This window comes from Astatotilapia calliptera, chromosome 18, assembly GCF_900246225.1.
Source record: "Astatotilapia calliptera chromosome 18, fAstCal1.2, whole genome shotgun sequence".
Lineage (NCBI taxonomy): Eukaryota > Metazoa > Chordata > Actinopteri > Cichliformes > Cichlidae > Astatotilapia > Astatotilapia calliptera.
The window spans coordinates 295,735-313,448 of record NC_039319.1 but is presented as its reverse complement, the minus strand read 5'-3'; the positions used below and the strand labels follow the sequence as shown (position 1 = coordinate 313,448).

At 48.5% G+C, this 17,714-nt stretch overlaps 1 protein-coding gene across 2 annotated transcripts; it reads left to right on the top strand.

Annotated features, from left to right (window-relative positions):
- On the top strand, positions 1–17,241 carry klhl18 (kelch-like family member 18). Of its 2 annotated transcripts, none has more exons than XM_026149517.1 (10): positions 1–213; positions 1,277–1,407; positions 10,971–11,111; positions 11,197–11,395; positions 11,878–12,038; positions 12,125–12,261; positions 12,331–12,553; positions 15,135–15,239; positions 15,590–15,701; positions 15,801–17,241. In XM_026149517.1, the coding sequence occupies exons 1-10, from the start codon at positions 85–87 to the stop codon at positions 16,185–16,187; spliced, it is 1,725 nt and encodes a 574-aa protein (XP_026005302.1). In that variant the 5' UTR covers positions 1–84; the 3' UTR covers positions 16,188–17,241. The 2 variants fall into 2 exon arrangements, with proteins under 2 accessions (XP_026005302.1, XP_026005301.1); XM_026149516.1 differs by lacking the exon at positions 1–213 and adding an exon at positions 529–1,165.
- The last annotated feature ends 473 nt before the right edge of the window (positions 17,242–17,714 follow it).

The following is a 17,714-nucleotide window of genomic DNA, read 5'->3' as shown; positions in this document are numbered from 1 at the left end:
GGAAGTGATCCCTCTTATTGTGAAAGCAGCTTTGACGCTGGGTACGGTGGCTCGCAGGGTCCAGTCCGCGCGCTCCCGCTGACGATGGGCGACGTCCTGTGCGAAGAGCTCGAGGATTTGGTCCACTTCTCAGTGCACGACCTGCCGGCACGAGGTTATGTCGTCATGGAGGAGATCCGACGTCAGGGGAAACTCTGTGACGTCACGCTCAAGGTGAGCGAGGCGGCGTGCGAGGCTGACATTAGCCTCCAAGCTAACAGAGTGAGCTAAGGCATGCTAACAAGCTAACGCGGATTATCAGATAGTGACGTCATGGGCTGAGCTATGAACTGCCTGGGAGCCCCAGGGGCAAGGCGGCGAAGCGGCTTCCGGTCAGAGCGGTCAGTTCTTAACACCAGGGCTGGAGGTCAGGTGTGTAATCCACCTGGAGGAAGGTAGAAGTTGTGTGACGTACGCAGTTGAGCTCAGGCAGCACAGAAGGGGCGGAGCCTTTTAGCAGCGTTGTGGCGTAAGCAGGTGAGCAGATACGTGATTTCTCTTTGTTCCAAACATGTCCGCCAGGTGAGGGAGGGGCGGGACCTTAACCCTAACCCCTACAGCAGGAAGAAGCTCTCAGTGGCTCCACCCCTCCCCATCAGGGCCTGGTTCTATGGTAGCAGGTAATGGAGCGGGGTGCTCATTGTCAGCATCACATGATCCAGGTGTGCTTCTGAGGTGTTCAGGTGCAACCGAGAAACGTTTTCACCTGCGCTGCGTCCTGTGCCTGCAGCTCAGCATTGATCCTCTTAACGGCTCAGTAGGCAAGGTGCTGAGTCTCCCAGGACAAATGGTGTCCTGCAAGTAAAGCAGCACGTTCTCACCTGTCCACTCTCAGGTGACCTGCAGAAGTTTAAAAGGAAGTCAGACTGATTCAATGATGCAGGCAGACTTGGCTGGTTGGATGAAGGAATCTGATTGGCTGCGCGTTACGCTGAAGCTAGTGGAAACATCATCGATGGCGTCAGCTGACAGAGTTATGCTGAACCCTGAAATCTACTTCCTGTTGAAACGCGTGTGTTTCAGAGGGTGAAGGAACGCAATCACCTTGTTGTTTTACCTGATAAGTGGGGGGTGGGGCTTGCTGTGAAGCCAAAGTCTTATTGGCTGACTAGCGAGGAGTGGTTCTGTGAGTGTTTAAGGGCACATCCCTCAGATGTAGCTGTTTTCAGTTTTCTATTATCGTCATAGCGACAGGTGAGTAACAGGTGAGTGTGTTAATCAGTGCGTCTGTCCTCAGGTCGGGGATCACAAGTTCAGCGCTCACCGGATCGTGTTGGCGGCCTCCATCCCGTACTTCCACGCCATGTTCACCAACGACATGGTGGAGTGTAAACAGGATGAGATCCTGATGCAGGGCATGGACCCCAGGTACGCTCACACCTGTACAGATGTCTGAGAGCAGAATTATAACTGTCAGACTGTAACACCCACTGTTATCATCTTCAGTGCCCTGTACCAACACAGAGCAGCTACCTGAACGCTGCTCCAACAGAGGTCGATCATCTTGTTAATAATTTCACCTCCTCACTACGTACAACTCTGGATACTGTAGCTCCTGTGAAAACTAAGGCCTCTAATCAGAAGTACCTGACTCCGTGGTAGGGCTGGGCCATATCATACCGTTCACAGTAACACCGGTGTAATGTTGGGCAACGATAGGAAAATGAAACATGGCGATAGAATATGGGTAAAACGCGCATGCGCAGTGCCTTTGTTTTCATACGCACATGGAGGCGACGCAGAACGAGAAGAGCGAAAGCCGATCGTTGAATGAAACGATGAACCAGAACTGGTTTGTAAAAATGCTGCAGCTTCACTGGTGTGGAACTGGTTTAGCTTTCGTCCGTCAGATTCACAACAAAGCACTATTTTTGGTAGCGCATGCTAGCGGGCCGCCGTTATTACCGTGTTGTTTGGAAAATACGGCGCACTTAAAATCAATCCTTTGATTTTTCTGAAAGTCGACAGAGCCCCTTATAACCCCGTGCGCCTTATGTATGAACTCTGGTTGTGTTTACTGACCTCGAGACGATTTTATGTGCACGGTGCTCGAAAATCTGTCAGATGTTTCAGTACGACTTTGCTGAGCTACGAAGCCGCACCGCTTGATGGATTGTCGGAGCATTACGGCTGTCGTAGGCGGAGCCTCGCGGAGTGATACGTACTGTGCTTTAACATAATGTTACCGTGCTGTGTGTGTTTAACCTCTTTTTAAGGTTTGTGGATGTTATACATGGTTATGCTGAGGATGTGTCGGCCAGTTTCCACTGGAAATGCTTTTTGGTTAAACTGTCAGCGAGGAATTTGCACTGTTACATTTTATATAACTTTAATGCAGATAAAAAACAGCTGCTTGTTGAAGTGAAAATACATTGATGGGTTTTTGCACTAATAAAGTTGTGGAGTTGTAAAGCATTTTGTCTCGTGTCAATTATATCGTCAGTTATATCGTTATCGCAAATTTTCAAATGTATATCGTGATAAATATTTTTGGTCATGTCGCCCTGCTCTACTCCGTGGTATAATTCTCAAACACGTAGAGGGGTGGGCGGTATAAATGGTATACGGTGGAAACGATATAAATTTGGCCAATGGTAGAGATTTTTACTATACCGCACTACCATGATAGCGCATGCTGATGGTGTCATCGAGCTGCGCCTGTTTTGGTCGAAAGCATTGCAGCGACTGCAAACAACATCATCTGTAAATTATGCCTGGCAACAGTAATGGCAAAGAGACGAAGCACTTTTGGAATATGGGGAAAGCCAAAAACTGCGCTTCCTCCACTTCCCTAACATTGATTCATTAATGCTGAATTCCCTAACAACTGCTTTATTCCCATGCAGCAGTATATGAATGACTAACCTCGTATTGTGGATGGATTATCTCAGTTGTTCTCCTGGCTGAAGTTTGGTCCTTTTACAGCATCCTGCCATGCGATTGCATTTGTCTCTAACCATCGGGAACCCTCACGTTAACTTTTATCGAGTAGAAAAAAGTTGGCGTTCATCCTCCAGCTTCACTGTGCTAATGTTATGCTAACATAGCTGTGTCGCTAGCGATCACGTAGCACATCATTATATAGCAGCTAGCCCAACTTCAGTAACCCTACAAACGTCACTGCTGTTTAGTTTTCTGTCTTCATTTATGTTGGACGTGACAGCAGAGCTGTACGTTTGAATACTTCAGAAATCTCTCAGTCAGAACATGCTATATTAAATCAAATCACTTTTATTGTCACATCACATGTGCAGGTACATTGGTACAGCACATGTGAGTGAAATTCTTGTGTGCGAGCTTCACAAGCAGCAGAGTTGTGCAAAATAATAACGTAAACAAGCAAAATACAAGAATGGCTACATCTGAAACTAATAAATATATGTACAATATATAATAGTATATGCATTTCTGGATGTGTATACTAAATATTTTTCTACATGTGTGTGTGTGTGTGTGTGTACACATATTTTACAAATTAAATAGAGTCAACAATGAATAGAATATATAAAATAAAATATACAGAGTTGAATATGTGCAAAACAGTGGCATTTATATACAGTGTGGAGTGCATAATGTTGAAGTTCCAGTAGTGAAGCTGAGGTGTCTATGACGTGTTCAGCAGTCTGATGGCCTGGTGGAAGAAGCTGTCTCTCAGTCTGCTGGTACGGGACCGGATGCTGCAGAACCTCCTTCCTGATGGAAGCAGTCTGAACAGTTTATGCTGGGGTGACTGGAGTCCTTGATGATCCTCCCCGCTTTCCTCAGGCAGCGCTTCCTGTAGATGTCTTGGAGGGAGGGAAGCTCACCTCCAATTATCCGTTCAGAGCACCGCACTACTCGCTGGAGAGCTTTGCGGTTGTAGGCGGTGCTGTTGCCATACCAGGTGGTGATGCATCCAGTGAGGATGCTCTCAATGGCACAGTGATAGAAGGTCCTGAGGATGCGGGGGCTCATGCCGAATCTTTTCAGTCTCCTGAGAAAGAAGAGGCGCTGCTGCGCCTTCTTCACTGTTTTGTTTGTGTGTACTGACCACGTAAGATCCTCAGCCAGATGTACTCCAAGGAACCGGAAGCTGCTCACTCTCTCCACAGCAGCGCCGTTGATGGTGATGGGGGTGTGTACTTCTCTGCACCTCCGGAAGTCCACTATCAACTCCTTTGTCTTTGCGACGTTGAGGGTGAGATGGTTGTCTTGACACCAGTGGGTCAGGGCGCTGACCTCCTCCCTGTAAGCCGTCTCATCACCGTTGGTGATAAGACCCACCACTGTAGTGTCGTCCGCAAACTTCACAATGATGTTGGAGCTGTTAGTGGCTGTGCAGTCGTAGGTGTAGAGTGAGTACAGGAGAGGGCTCAGTACACACCCCTGTGGAGCACCAGTGTTCAGTGTGATGGGGGATGAGGTGATGCTGCCCAGTCTGACCACCTGGCGTCTGTCAGACAGGAAGCTAAGGATCCAGCTGCAGAGGGAGCTGCTCAGTCCTAGATCCTGCAGTTTCCTGTCCAGCTTCGAGGGAACGATGGTATTGAATGCTGAGCTGTAATCTACAAACAGCATTCTCACATACGTGTCTCTCTTCTCCAGGTGTGACAGGGCAGTGTGTAGTGTCAGGGCTATGGCATCATCAGTGGACCTGTTGTGGCGGTATGCAAACTGTAGAGGGTCCAGTGAGTCGGGTAGTGCAGAGCAGATGAAGTCCCTGACCAGCTTCTCGAAGCATTTGCTCACGATGGGGGTCAGGGCTACAGGTCGCCAGTCGTTCAATGAGGAGATGGTGGAGGATTTGGGTACAGGGACGATGGTGGCCATTTTGAAGCAGGCTGGGACTACAGACAGAGAGAGGGAAAGGTTGAAGATGTGCGTGAACACTCCAGCCAGCTGAGCCGCGCATGACCTGAGGACGCGGCCGGGAATCCCGTCCGGACCAGTAGCTTTGCGTGCGTTCACCTTCCTGAAGCACCTCCGCACATCCTCCTCAGACACAGTGTGCGCACTGACGTCATCCGCGGTGCACACACTGTCCGGTCTCATGGTGTTCGCTGTGTCGAATCTAGCGTAGAATACGTTCCTCACACAGAGAGGCCGTGGTCTGCGGTGTGCTGGTTTTCCCTCTAAAGTCTGTGATCGTGTTTAGTCCCTGCCACATACTCCGAGGGTTGTCAAACTGTTGCTCCACCCTGTCCCTGTACTCACGTTTGGCTGCTTTGATCGTCTTCCGGAGTTGGTAATGTGCGTGTTTGTAGTCCGATGTGTTCGCGGAGGCAAAGGCGGTGCTCCGTGCCGCCCGAACATCTCCGTTAATCCTATCATGTTTAGATGGAAGCTAGCGAGCTAACTTCTAATTCTATTAAATTTAATAAATTCTGTTTTCATGGATGCCTGGATGTTAAACTTAATTGTTACACCTGGTAAATCAGCAACGCAGATCATCTTATTAAAGATGAAAGACTGTAGACAGTTTAACTCTCAGTAATGCCACAGTGATCATGTGACTTTGGGACCTGAAACGGACGGAGTTTAGGACCCAGATTACTCCGCAAGGCTCCTGACTACAGCAGCCGTAATGCTCCGACAATCCATCAAGCGGCGCCGCAGCAACCAAAGTCGTACTAAAACATTTTTGACAGATTTTTGAGCTCCATGTATCATATAAAATCGGTTCAAGGTCAGTAAACACAACCAGAATTCATACATAAGGCGCACTCTCGATTTTTAAGAAAATGTAATTATTTTAAGTGTGCCTTTATAGTGTGTCAAATATGTTATACAGAAGAAAAGAATATATCGCGATATATATATCGTTACCGCACATGCTTCAAATTGTACCGTGATATGGATTTTAGGCCATATCGCCCAGCTCTACACGTAGCCTAAAGCAGATGACTCGTAAGCTGGAGAGGAAATGGCGTGTCACAAATTTAGAGGATCATCATTTAGCCTGGAGAAATAGTTTGCTGCTTTATAAGAAAGCCCTCCACAAAGCCAGAACATCTTACTATTCATCACTGATTGAAGAAAATAAGAACAACCCCAGGTTTCTCTTCAGCACTGTAGCCAGGCTGACAAACAGTCAGAGCTCTGTTGAGCCAACCATCCCTTTAACGTTAACTAGTAATGACTTCATGAACTTCTTCACTAGGGATGGGTATTGATAAGATTTTAACGATTCGATTCCTTATCGATTCTCTTATCGATTCTTTTTTTTTTTAAAAAGGAGAACACTAAAGTCGATTAGCTTAGAACTTTGTTTTATATCTTCTCTTTGAACAAGATAGAAATGTAGGAGTAACATGGCCTTACAAACCCAACAGTGAGATCTTAAGAGATCCAGCCTACGGCTCTTCAATGGGGTGTCACAGGGTCCCCAGGAAAAAAAATGTAAATGTAAAATAATAAAATAAATAATCTTCTGTAGCAATAACAAAGTATAACATAAATTATTCTGTAGCAATTACACAAGAATATCCAGTAATGTCCCTGCCTACAATTAAACACATTCACTTACCGAAAATCATCTGCTGTGGCAAACGGGTGCAAACCTTTGACCACAAACTGAGTCTCTGCTCGGTGACGTTCGTCTATCCTGCCTGAAAGGAGACGCTACCGGCAGACTGCAGCGAGAACTGCCAGCATCTGAGCCAGACTCTGTCTCATCATGGTCACTAAATGCACAGTAATAGCAGGTTTTGTAATAAGGTAAATCGCGCTAACCTAATATGCAATGCTAATTGATTAGTTACCTGCAGTATTAACGGGAGAGGACGTGGAAACGCTACCGCTGCTGCTGGGTTGAGCTTCGCTAGTCCGGAGCGGATCAAAAACACGACATTCGTTGAAAGCAATCGCGTGTTTTTTGAGCAAATGCTTTTGCATATTCGTAGTGTTTCCTCCCTTTGATGAAATATCTACTCTGCAAGTATTGCAAGTTGCCCTGTTGTCATCCTTTCTCATAAAGTGTAACCAAACTTTTGAGCGTTTGTGCCGCTCAGGCGCCGTGTTTCCTACTGGGTAAAAGACGCTACTCAACGTGATGACGTCATTCGGGGCGACTGGAATCGATAAGGGAATCGTTTTTAAAAGTGGCAAACGATTCCAAGGAATTGAAACAGTGGGAACTGGTTCTCAACAAGAACCGGTTTTCGATACCCATCCCTATTCTTCACAAATAACATTTTAATCATTAGAGAAAAAATTACCAGTAATCATCCCACAGATGTAATATTATCTACAGCTACTCTTAGTACCATTGATGTTAAGTTAGACTCTTTTTCTCTAATTGATCTTTCTGAGTTAACTTCAATAATTACTTCCTCCAAACCATCAACGTGTCTTTTAGACCCCATTCCTACAAAACTGCTCAAAGAAGTCCTGCCATTAATTAATGCTTCGATCTTAAATATGATCAACCTATCTCTAATAATCGGCTATGTACCACAGGCCTTCAAGCTGGCTGTAGTTAAACCTTTACTCAAAAAGCATCTCTAGACCCAGCAGTCTTAGCTAATTATAGGCCAATCTCCAACCTTCCTTTCAGATCAAAAATCCTTGAAAGAGTAGTTGTCAAACAGCTAACAGATCATCTGCAGAGGTTTATTTGAAGAGTTTCAGTCAGGTTTCAGAGCTCATCACAGCACAGAAACAGCTTTAGTGAAGGTTACAAATGATCTTCTTATGGCCTCTGACAGTGGACTCATCTCTGTGCTTGTCCTGCTAGACCTCAGTGCAGCGTTCGATACTGTCGACCATAATATCCTATTAGAGCGATTAGAACATGCTGTAGGTATTACAGGTGCTGCGCTGCAGTGGTTTGTATCATATCTATCTAATAGACTCCAGTTTGTGCATGTAAATGGAGAGTCCTCTTCACACACTGAGGTTAATTATGGAGTTCCACAGGGTTCAGTGCTAGGACCAATTCTGTTTACACTATACATGCTTCCCTTAGGCAGCATCATTAGAAGACATCCAGGGCTCTAGACTAACTTTTTGTCAGGGTTGCACTGGTGCACCCAAATTTTTCACCCAAATCGATGAACACCGCAGTTTTGCACTTTTAAAAAAAAATTGCTGTCCATACAGACAATATTGATTTGTAAATGATTAACTAACAATCTTGTGCTTATGCTTAAAGTGCGTTGGCACTCTTTGATAATATTGTAGACAATGTTAAACGTAATCATCACCTCGGCTCCTCTGACGACCTGTTTGCTGGGCCGTGGGCAGAGAGGACACTTGTTTTCTGGACACACTGCTGCTTTTTCAGCATTCAGAGATTGATGGCTCCGTGTCAGAGCTGGCTATGAATTTCAGACGGATCAGGCTTTCATGAAAAAGTTACCAGTTGTTCTTTTCATCTTTTCTCATTACTCACAGCTACATCCACTTCTGTCGGGCCTAGGCTGCCCTGGGCATCATCACTGATTCCTATAATCCATTCGATTTGATTCAATTTAGCCTCAGACAAATATTATCATTCTGATCATTTATCAGTTATATCCATGTATACAAACAAAGCTGTGAGACTTCATCAGAGGTGTGAGCATCACAGCTTTGTGTCAGAGTAACTGAGGATAAAACATGAAGCAGATGTTCCTGGCCTGGCTTTTTATAGCAGATGACCTTAAAATATTCTGCAGCAGAACAAAAACTGAAGAAAACCATGAATCACCATGTGAACATGAACTGGTGCTGCTGAAGGGAAGCAAAGTTACAGAGGTTTGATCACAGACACAGCTCAGAGATTGTAATTTGGGATTTAAAAATGTTACATTTCTTCGTTATTAAACAGCAGAAACGAGACTTTCTTGTTGGAAGGCAGTTAAATTAAAAAACAAACAGTTTATTTATGCAGTTTAAAAAAACAGTTGACTTTAAAAACGTCTTTTTTAAGAGTGATCTGGTCAAGAGGACGACAGAAACTGCAACAAATGCAACAATAGTTCTGTAAAAATCTTTCAAGTGGACAAAAGGGACCCGGTTGACTATAATGTAATTACAAGAACACCGTTATAAAGATACTTGAGAAGCAGGTAATTTTAAAATTTTATATATAACCCCTGTGTGATACCTGCTCACCGAAGTCTATTTAGCAACATACATGGAGATGTTACACATAAAAAACACACGGAAACACTGGAAATCGGTTTTTGGCACAACACCACCTCTCATTTACAAGCTGTTTGCTTGAAATAGTTTTGTGAGCTCTGACTTCAGATTCTGGTGTTTAAATACGAAATTCGATTCAGGATTTAATGAATCGATATCGCTTCATTCAAGCTACTCACCTCTTTCAATCCGCCTGCACTTTCAAACATACACACGAAGGACTACAGGTCTGGACCACAGTCAATCAAAGAGGTCCCGCCCCGTAATGTGTGTCTGTTGTTGACCACACGGTGACTTTTAGAGTTGCAGAGACTTTTTTGTACTGAACAGCATTTTTTTAGTCGCACCATTGAGAAATTAAGTTGCACTCTGGAGCCCTGACAGAGCATACATTTACACTGCTATGCAGATGACACCCAGCTCTATCTGTGCATGAAGCCAGATAACACACACCAATGAGTTAAACTGCAGGAATGTCTTAAAGACATAAAGACCTGGATGGCCGCTAACTTTCTGCTTCTTAATTCAGATCAAACTGAGGTTATTGTACTCGGCCCTGAAAATCTTAGAAATATTGTATCTAACCAGATTCTTACTCTGGATGGCATTACCTTGGCCTCCAGTAACGCTGTGAGGAACCTTGGAGTCATTTTGACCAGGACATGTCCTTCAACGCACATATTAAACAAATATGTAAGACTGCTTTCTTCCATTTGTGCAACATCTCTAAAGTTAGAAATATCCTGTCTCAGAGTGACGCTGAAAAACTAGTTCATGCATTTATTACTTCCAGGCTGGACGACTGTAATTCATTATTATCAGGATGTCCAAAAAACTCACTGAAAAGCCTTCAGCTAATCCAAAATGCTGCAGCAAGAGTCCTGACAGGGACTAGAAAGAGAGAGCAGATTTCTCCTGTTTTGGCTTCCTGTTAAATCCAGAATTCAAAATCCTGCTCCTCACATACAAGGTCTTAAATAATCAGGCCCCATCTTATCTTAATGACCTTGTAGTACCATATCACCCTATTAGAGCACTTCGCTCTCACACTGCAGGCCTACTTGTTGTTCCTAGAGTATTTAAAAGTAGAATGGGAGGCAGAGCCTTCAGTTTTCAGGCCCCTCTTCTGTGGAACCAGCTTCCAGTTTGGATTCAGGAGACAGACACTATCTCTACTTTCAAGATCAGGCTTCAAACTTTCCTTTTTGCTAAAGCATATAGTTAGGGCTGGACCAGGTGACCCTGAATCCTCCCTTAGTTATGCTGCAATAGACGTAGGCTGCCGGGGGATTCCCATGATGCATTGAGTTTTTCCTTTCCAGTCACCTTTCTCACTCACTATGTGTTAACAGACCTCTCTGCATTGAATCATATCTGTTATTAACCTCTGTCTCTCTTCCACAGCATGTCTTTATCCTGTCTTCCTTCTCTCACCCCAACCTGTCACAGCAGATGGCCCCGCCCCTCCCTGAGCCTGGTTCCTGCCTGCTCACTGGGGGTCAATCTGATTGTTGGGTTTTTATCTGTATGTGTTATTGTAGGGTCGACCTTACAATATAAAGCGCCTTGAGGCGACTGCATAAATAAAAACAGAACATGAAGCACAGGCGTCACACACTGATCTGAGGTCAGTGTGTGACGCAGGCTCAACGCTGTGCTGCGTGTTTTTTCCGCTGAGCTGATGTAACGTACGTTTGTTCTGTCAGCGTCTCAGGATGGCGGTCCGTCGTGTTCGCTGCATTCCTGCAATATTTTAATTGATTTAACAAAATGTCAGTAACTGTGTGACCATAGTAACTATAGTAACCACTGTGGGTGTGTTGCAGCGCTCTGGAGGCTCTGATAAACTTCGCTTACAGTGGGCATGTCGCCATCGACCAGCAGAACGTGCAGTCTCTCCTGATTGGCTCGAGCTTCCTGCAGCTTCAGAATGTCAAAGACGCCTGCTGCTCTTTCCTGCAGGAGAGGTCAGTCCCACCCTGCTGCACACGCTCAGATCGCACGCTCCCTAGAGCTTACGATTAGGCGAGCTAATGGCATGTTTGCTTGCAGGTTACACCCGAAGAACTGCCTCGGCGTGCGTCAGTTCGCCGAGACAATGATGTGCACGACGCTGTACGACTCGGCGAACAGCTTCCTGCACCAGCACTTTGTGGAGGTGTCACTGTCCGAGGAGTTCCTGGGCCTCAGGACGGAGGAGTTGCTGGAGCTCGTCGGCTGCGACGAACTCAACGTGAAGGCCGAAGAGCAGGTGAGTCGCCTCACCTGAGGGCGGTGGCGTGAAGCATCAGAGAACAGCTGTGACTTCATCATAGTCACTCACACAAGGTCACAGCACAGCTGTGCAGGTAGAGCACATCGGGGGAGACGGTGACCTTTGACCCGAGTGACAGGAAGAGAGCTGTCAGGAGAGAGGAAACCAAATTAAAGAACAGAAATCAAAAATAAAAGCAGGCTGCTAAGCCCCGCCCTCGCAGAGTGAAACTGTAGGGGCGAGCAGGTGATTGGGTCACACCTGTCAGGTGTCCTTCGTAAAGGTAAACCTCGGCCATGTTTCAGCAACTCGAGTGTGATGGACTCGACCGAGCCGTTGGCGAGCTTTAGCGGCTTACCTGTCACAGGTGTGCCACATACCAAGGCTCACCTCTTGAGTCACGGCGTGAAAAATGAGCTCTTGTATTAAACACGTTGTCTTCATGCTCTCACTGTGCTCCTCGTGTGGTACCTGTGCAGGTGTTTGAGGCGGTGCTGGCGTGGGTCCATCACGACCAGGACCGCAGGGAGACGCTGCTGCCCGAGCTGCTGTCAAAGGTGCGACTTCCTCTGTGTCGACCCGAGTTCCTGTCGGACCGCGTCCAGCAGGATGAGCTCATACGCTGCTGCCACAAGTGCAGGTGAGATGCAGCGAGGCCTCGGCTTCACATCTTACCTGTGTGATCGTTTCTGGGCGGGGTTAATGTCCAGCTGTATTTCTTGTCAGGGATTTAGTGGATGAAGCCAAGGATTTCCACCTGATGCCGGAGCGCCGCCCTCACCTGCCCACCTTTAAAACCAGGCAGAGGTGCTGCACGTCCATCACAGGGCTCATCTATGCGGTGGGAGGCCTCAACAGCTCAGGTACGCCGCTCACCTGAGGCAGCGTGTCTGCACGCTCCGTGCAGCTGACAGACTCTTCTTCTCCCGCAGGCGACTCCTTAAATGTCGTCGAGGTGTTCGATCCAATTGGAAACTTCTGGGAGCGCTGCCAGCCAATGAGGACAGCTCGCAGCAGGGTGGGTGTGGCTGTTGTTAATGGGCTGCTGTATGCCATTGGGGGATACGACGGCCAATCGCGGCTCAGCACGGTGGAAGTTTACAACCCCGAGACAGACAACTGGACGCGCGTGTCGAGCATGAACAGCCAGCGCAGGTTAGTACACTGATCGACTCGCTGATCAATACACTGATCGACTCGCTGATCGATACACTGATCGACACGCTGATCGACTCGCTGATCAATACGCTGATCGACTCGCTGATCAATACACTGATCGACACGCTGATCGACTCGCTGATCGACACGCTGATCGACAGACTGATCGATACGCTGATCGACACGCTGATCGACAGACTGATCGATACGCTGATCGACACGCTGATCGACACGCTGATCGACAGACTGATCGATACGCTGATCGACACGCTGATCGACAGACTGATCGATACGCTGATCGACTCGTTGATCGACAGGCTGATCGACTCGCTGATCGACGCGCTGATCGACAGACTGATCGATACGCTGATCGACACGCTGATCGACAGGCTGATCGACTCGCTGATCGACGCGCTGATCGACAGACTGATCGACAGACTGATCGACAGACTGATCGACGCGCTGATCGACTCGCTGATCGACTGGATGATCGACAGGCTGATCGACTCGCTGATCGACAGACTGATCGACTCGCTGATCGACACGCTGATCGACACGCTGCTCGACAGACTGATCGACAGGCTGATCGACACGCTGATCGATACGCTGCTCGACAGACTGATCGACAGGCTGATCGACGCGCTGATCGATACGCTGCTCGACAGGCTGATCGACTCGCTGATCGACAGACTGATCGACAGGCTGATCGACTCGCTGATCGACTCGCTGATCGACAGGCTGATCGACAGGCTGATCGACAGACTGATCGACTCGCTGATCGACAGGCTGATCGACAGACTGATCGACTCGCTGATCGACAGACTGATCGACAGGCTGATCGACTCGCTGATCGACAGGCTGATCGACTCGCTGATCGACTCGCTGATCGACTCGCTGATCGACAGGCTGATCGACTCGCTGATTGATGCGCTGATCGACGCGCTGATCGACAGGCTGATCGACTCGCTGATCGACAGGCTGATCGACTCGCTGATTGATGCGCTGATCGACAGGCTGATCGACTCGCTGATCGACTCGCTGATCGACAGGCTGATCGACTCGCTGATTGACAGACTGATCGACAGACTGATCGACTCGCTGATTGACGCGCTGATCGACAGGCTGATCGACTCGCTGATCGACAGACTGATCGACTCGCTGATCGACTCGCTGATCGACTCGCTGATCGACAGGCTGATCGACTCGCTGATCGACAGGCTGATCGACAGACTGATCGACAGGCTGATCGACTCGCTGATCGACAGGCTGATCGACTCGCTGATTGATGCGCTGATCGACAGGCTGATCGACTCGCTGATTGACAGACTGATCGACAGACTGATCGACTCGCTGATTGACGCGCTGATCGACAGGCTGATCGACTCGCTGATCGACTCGCTGATCGACAGGCTGATCGACAGACTGATCGACAGGCTGATCGACTCGCTGATCGACTCGCTGATCGACAGGCTGATCGACAGACTGATCGACTCGCTGATCGACTCGCTGATCGATGCGCTGATCGACTCGCTGATCGACTCGCTGATCGACAGGCTGATCGACTCGCTGATCGACAGACTGATCGACTCGCTGATCGACGCGCTGATCGACAGGCTGATCGACTCGCTGATCGACTCGCTGATCGACTCGCTGATCGACAGGCTGATCGACTCGCTGATCGACTCGCTGATCGACAGACTGATCGACGCGCTGATCGACAGACTGATCGACGCGCTGATCGACAGACTGATCGACAGACTGATCGACAGACTGATCGACTCGCTAATTGATGCGCTGATCGACAGACTGATCGACAGACTGATCGACAGACTGATCGACAGACTGATCGACGCGCTGATTGATGCGCTGATTGACGCGCTGATCGACAGACTGATCGACAGACTGATCGACAGACTGATCGACAGACTGATCGACTCGCTGATTGATGCGCTGATCGACAGACTGATCGACAGACTGATCGACAGACTGATCGACTCGCTGATTGATGCGCTGATCGACGCGCTGATCGACAGACTGATCGACAGGCTGATCGACAGACTGATCGACGCGCTGATCGACTCGCTGATCGAGCGCTTACTAAGGCTATTTTAGAAACTTATTCTCGTGAAGGACGAAGACCAGACAGAACATCTTCGGTCTTTTACTCGCTAGCTTGGTCAGAAGCAGCTGTTGGAGCTCAACGCTCCTCACCTGCCTCCAACCAGCTCCTTCAAAGAGCAGCTTCCTCGTAGCCTTTTATTCCCATGACAGTTACAGTTTACACAACACAAGCACCTCCCCTCGTAAACCCCCCTATGGTGTGTGTGTGTGATCTGCTCGCCAAAAGGATCATAAAAGCAGGAAGCTTACAACACGATGGCGTGGGCCTAATCAAACCCCCCCCAGCACAGAGTGGCTGGAGACGTGCTCAGAGACAAAGGAGTGTCTTTGATCCGGCTGCTTGAACTAAGACTTTACGATTTTAAGTAACACAATGACAACATGTAGCAGTTTGACTCCAACAGACACTGTGATCAATAAACCCCGCAGATGTAACGAGCTGTGTTGTCATCCTCAGCGCCATGGGAACGGTTGTGATTGATGGGCGGATCTTTGTGTGCGGCGGCTACGATGGAAAGTCGTCTCTGAACTCGGTGGAGTGCTACTCCCCGGAAGCAGACAGGTGAGGAGTCGTTCCACCTTTAATCCTTCGATTCTGTGTAACCCGAGCATTACGGCTAACAGCGCCGCGTGATCAGCGAGGGCTGTGTGGGTCATGTGACCCGCTGCTTCCTCAGTAGGAGTGGGTTTAAAAGTAATTCCACACAAAGACGTAAACACAGAGCGTGGATCGTTCACAGATTCTGCAGGTTTCCTCACGCTGAGCTAAACTGACTGAACCAGCAGCCAAAGAAGATCCAAAGTACGCTTCAAAGAAGAAAGCCGTCCTGGCTCACCTTGAGCATGCTCAGATCTCAGCTCAGGTCGGCGTCCTCGTTAACATGGCGGTGCTTATGTTACCGTTCTCTCCAGGTGGACTGTGGTGACAGAGATGAGTGCGAGCCGCAGCGCCGCGGGCGTGACGGTTTTTGATGGCCGGATCGTTGTCTCGGGCGGCCATGACGGTCTGCAGATCTTCAACACAGTGAGTTTTAGGGTGGAGCCTAAAACTGAGGGGTGGAAACGTTACCCGTAGTTTTACACAATTTATCTGTTTATCTCTGTTTTTGCTCCGCCCCTGCAGGTGGAGTACTACAACCACCACACTAACCGCTGGCACCCGGCGGCACCAATGCTGAATAAGCGATGCCGTCATGGGGCGGCGGCGCTCGGCAGCCACATGTACGTGGCGGGGGGGTATGATGGCTCAGGCTTCCTGAGCGGCGCCGAGGTGTTCAGCTCAGCATCTGGACAGTGGAGCCTCCTGGTGGCCATGAACACGCGGCGCAGCAGGGTGTCCCTGGTGTCCACGTCGGGGCGTCTGTACGCCGTAGGCGGGTACGACGGACAATCCAATCTCAGCTCCGTGGAGATGTACAACCCCGACACGAACCGCTGGTCCTTCATGGCACCCATGGTGTGCCACGAGGGGGGTGTAGGCGTGGGCTGCATCCCCTTGCAGCCCGCCTAAACCACCTATCACAGCCCGAGGACTCGTGATTTACTGACGGCAGCAGGCGGGAGCACACCCCGCGGCGGCGTCCCTGCAGCTTTATCGGTACGATGGCTGTGCTCAGGCTTGCAAAATGACGCCGCACCTGCGGAATCATGGGAAAAACTGTAGAGCTAGCAGCAGAGGCTAGCTGCTAACATTATTCTGTTAGCGTGTGTGGAACGATTGATTACTGATTATTGATTACTGATTTCTTACTGGATGGACACAAGCAACAGGAAGTGACTTCCTCCCAAACAAACCAAGCTGCTGATTCGGACAGGAAGTCCTTCCTTAACGGTTTCTCGAACTGTCATCGATCAGCTGTAATTGATGGGAGCGATCAATACAAAACGCCAGCAACACAGGAACCCCGCCCTCTGCAGGCTGCACAGGAAGCTCGTTTGAGGAACGTGTTGCGCCCCCAGAGATATTAATAAACTCATTCTCACGTGACAAAACATGGTTCTCCAGCTTTCCACAGGAAGTGATGTTATGTAGCGTGCAGTCTTTAACGTTGCTTTCGCTGCGATGCACAGGCGGGCTGCAGATACCTGCTGCTGCTCGGCTGATGCATCCGAAACGCTCGTCAAAGGGTCACCCATACTGCAGTAACCAATGAGGGTCCGTGTGGTGGTTGCGCCGCCCCTCCAGGGCGATTGGCTGGATGGGGTGTGGCATCATTTGCGCCAGCCGTGGTGGACACGCCCCCTTACTTATTGACATCTGCATTTGCGTCAGCGGATAAGCGATGGAGCACGCTCAGTAGACAGATGTATGTTGAACAGCTGGAGGCGGAGTTTAGCGCACTCTGGGGGCATCGCACTCTGATTGGTCGCAGCCTGCAGAAAGCGGTCCAGTCGATCGTGTCATTGATCTCCGTGCTTAGAATCCGTCAGTCACTGTTTACTTCCTGCTGATCTCTGATTGGACGCTCAGCCTCATCATCAGTGGGTTTTATTTGTATTGATTAACTTATGATTGATTTGTTTTGTTGTGGATCAATAAAGAGAAGTTTGGTTAATAAAGTTTATTTCTGTCTCTTTGTTTCTGACAATAATCCGTTATTGATTATGACATCTAAGCAAAAAATTAGCACAACTTTGTGTTTTTGGGCATGTTTGCTTTTGGACAGGAAGGGGCGGAGACCAGGAAATGACTCGGACCTGTTGCCCTCTCAGTGACCTGTGGCGACGCCATTGTCAGAACGCGTTGCGTTTTAAATAGTTTATTATTTTCTCTTTGAATCAGTTATTGATCCTCAATGAAGGTTTATTCTCAGGCGGGAGATGGGCGGAGTCATGTCCTCGCTATCAGGAACCTTCTACAGAAACTTTGTTTCCTCTCTGTTCTTACCGGGGGATTTGGCGAGGCCGTCAGCCATCACTGCACCCCTGTGAGGCACCACCCTCACACAAAATGACAAGCACCACCAGGACGAGCTGAGATGTGCTCACTCCTGCGCAAAGTTGGTGTTGATGCTTCGGAGCTGTGAGCGCCGGCTGG

Excerpts from the sequence above, each read along its gene's own strand:
- klhl18 (XM_026149517.1), top strand. The coding sequence starts at position 85 with ATGGGCGACGTCCTGTGCGAAGAGCTCGAGGATTTGGTCCACTTCTCA. Across the intron at positions 11,396-11,877 it reads ACGTGAAGGCCGAAGAGCAG|GTGTTTGAGGCGGTGCTGGC; the intron begins GTGAGTCGCCTC and ends GTACCTGTGCAG. Across the intron at positions 12,554-15,134 it reads AGCATGAACAGCCAGCGCAG|CGCCATGGGAACGGTTGTGA; the intron begins GTTAGTACACTG and ends TGTCATCCTCAG.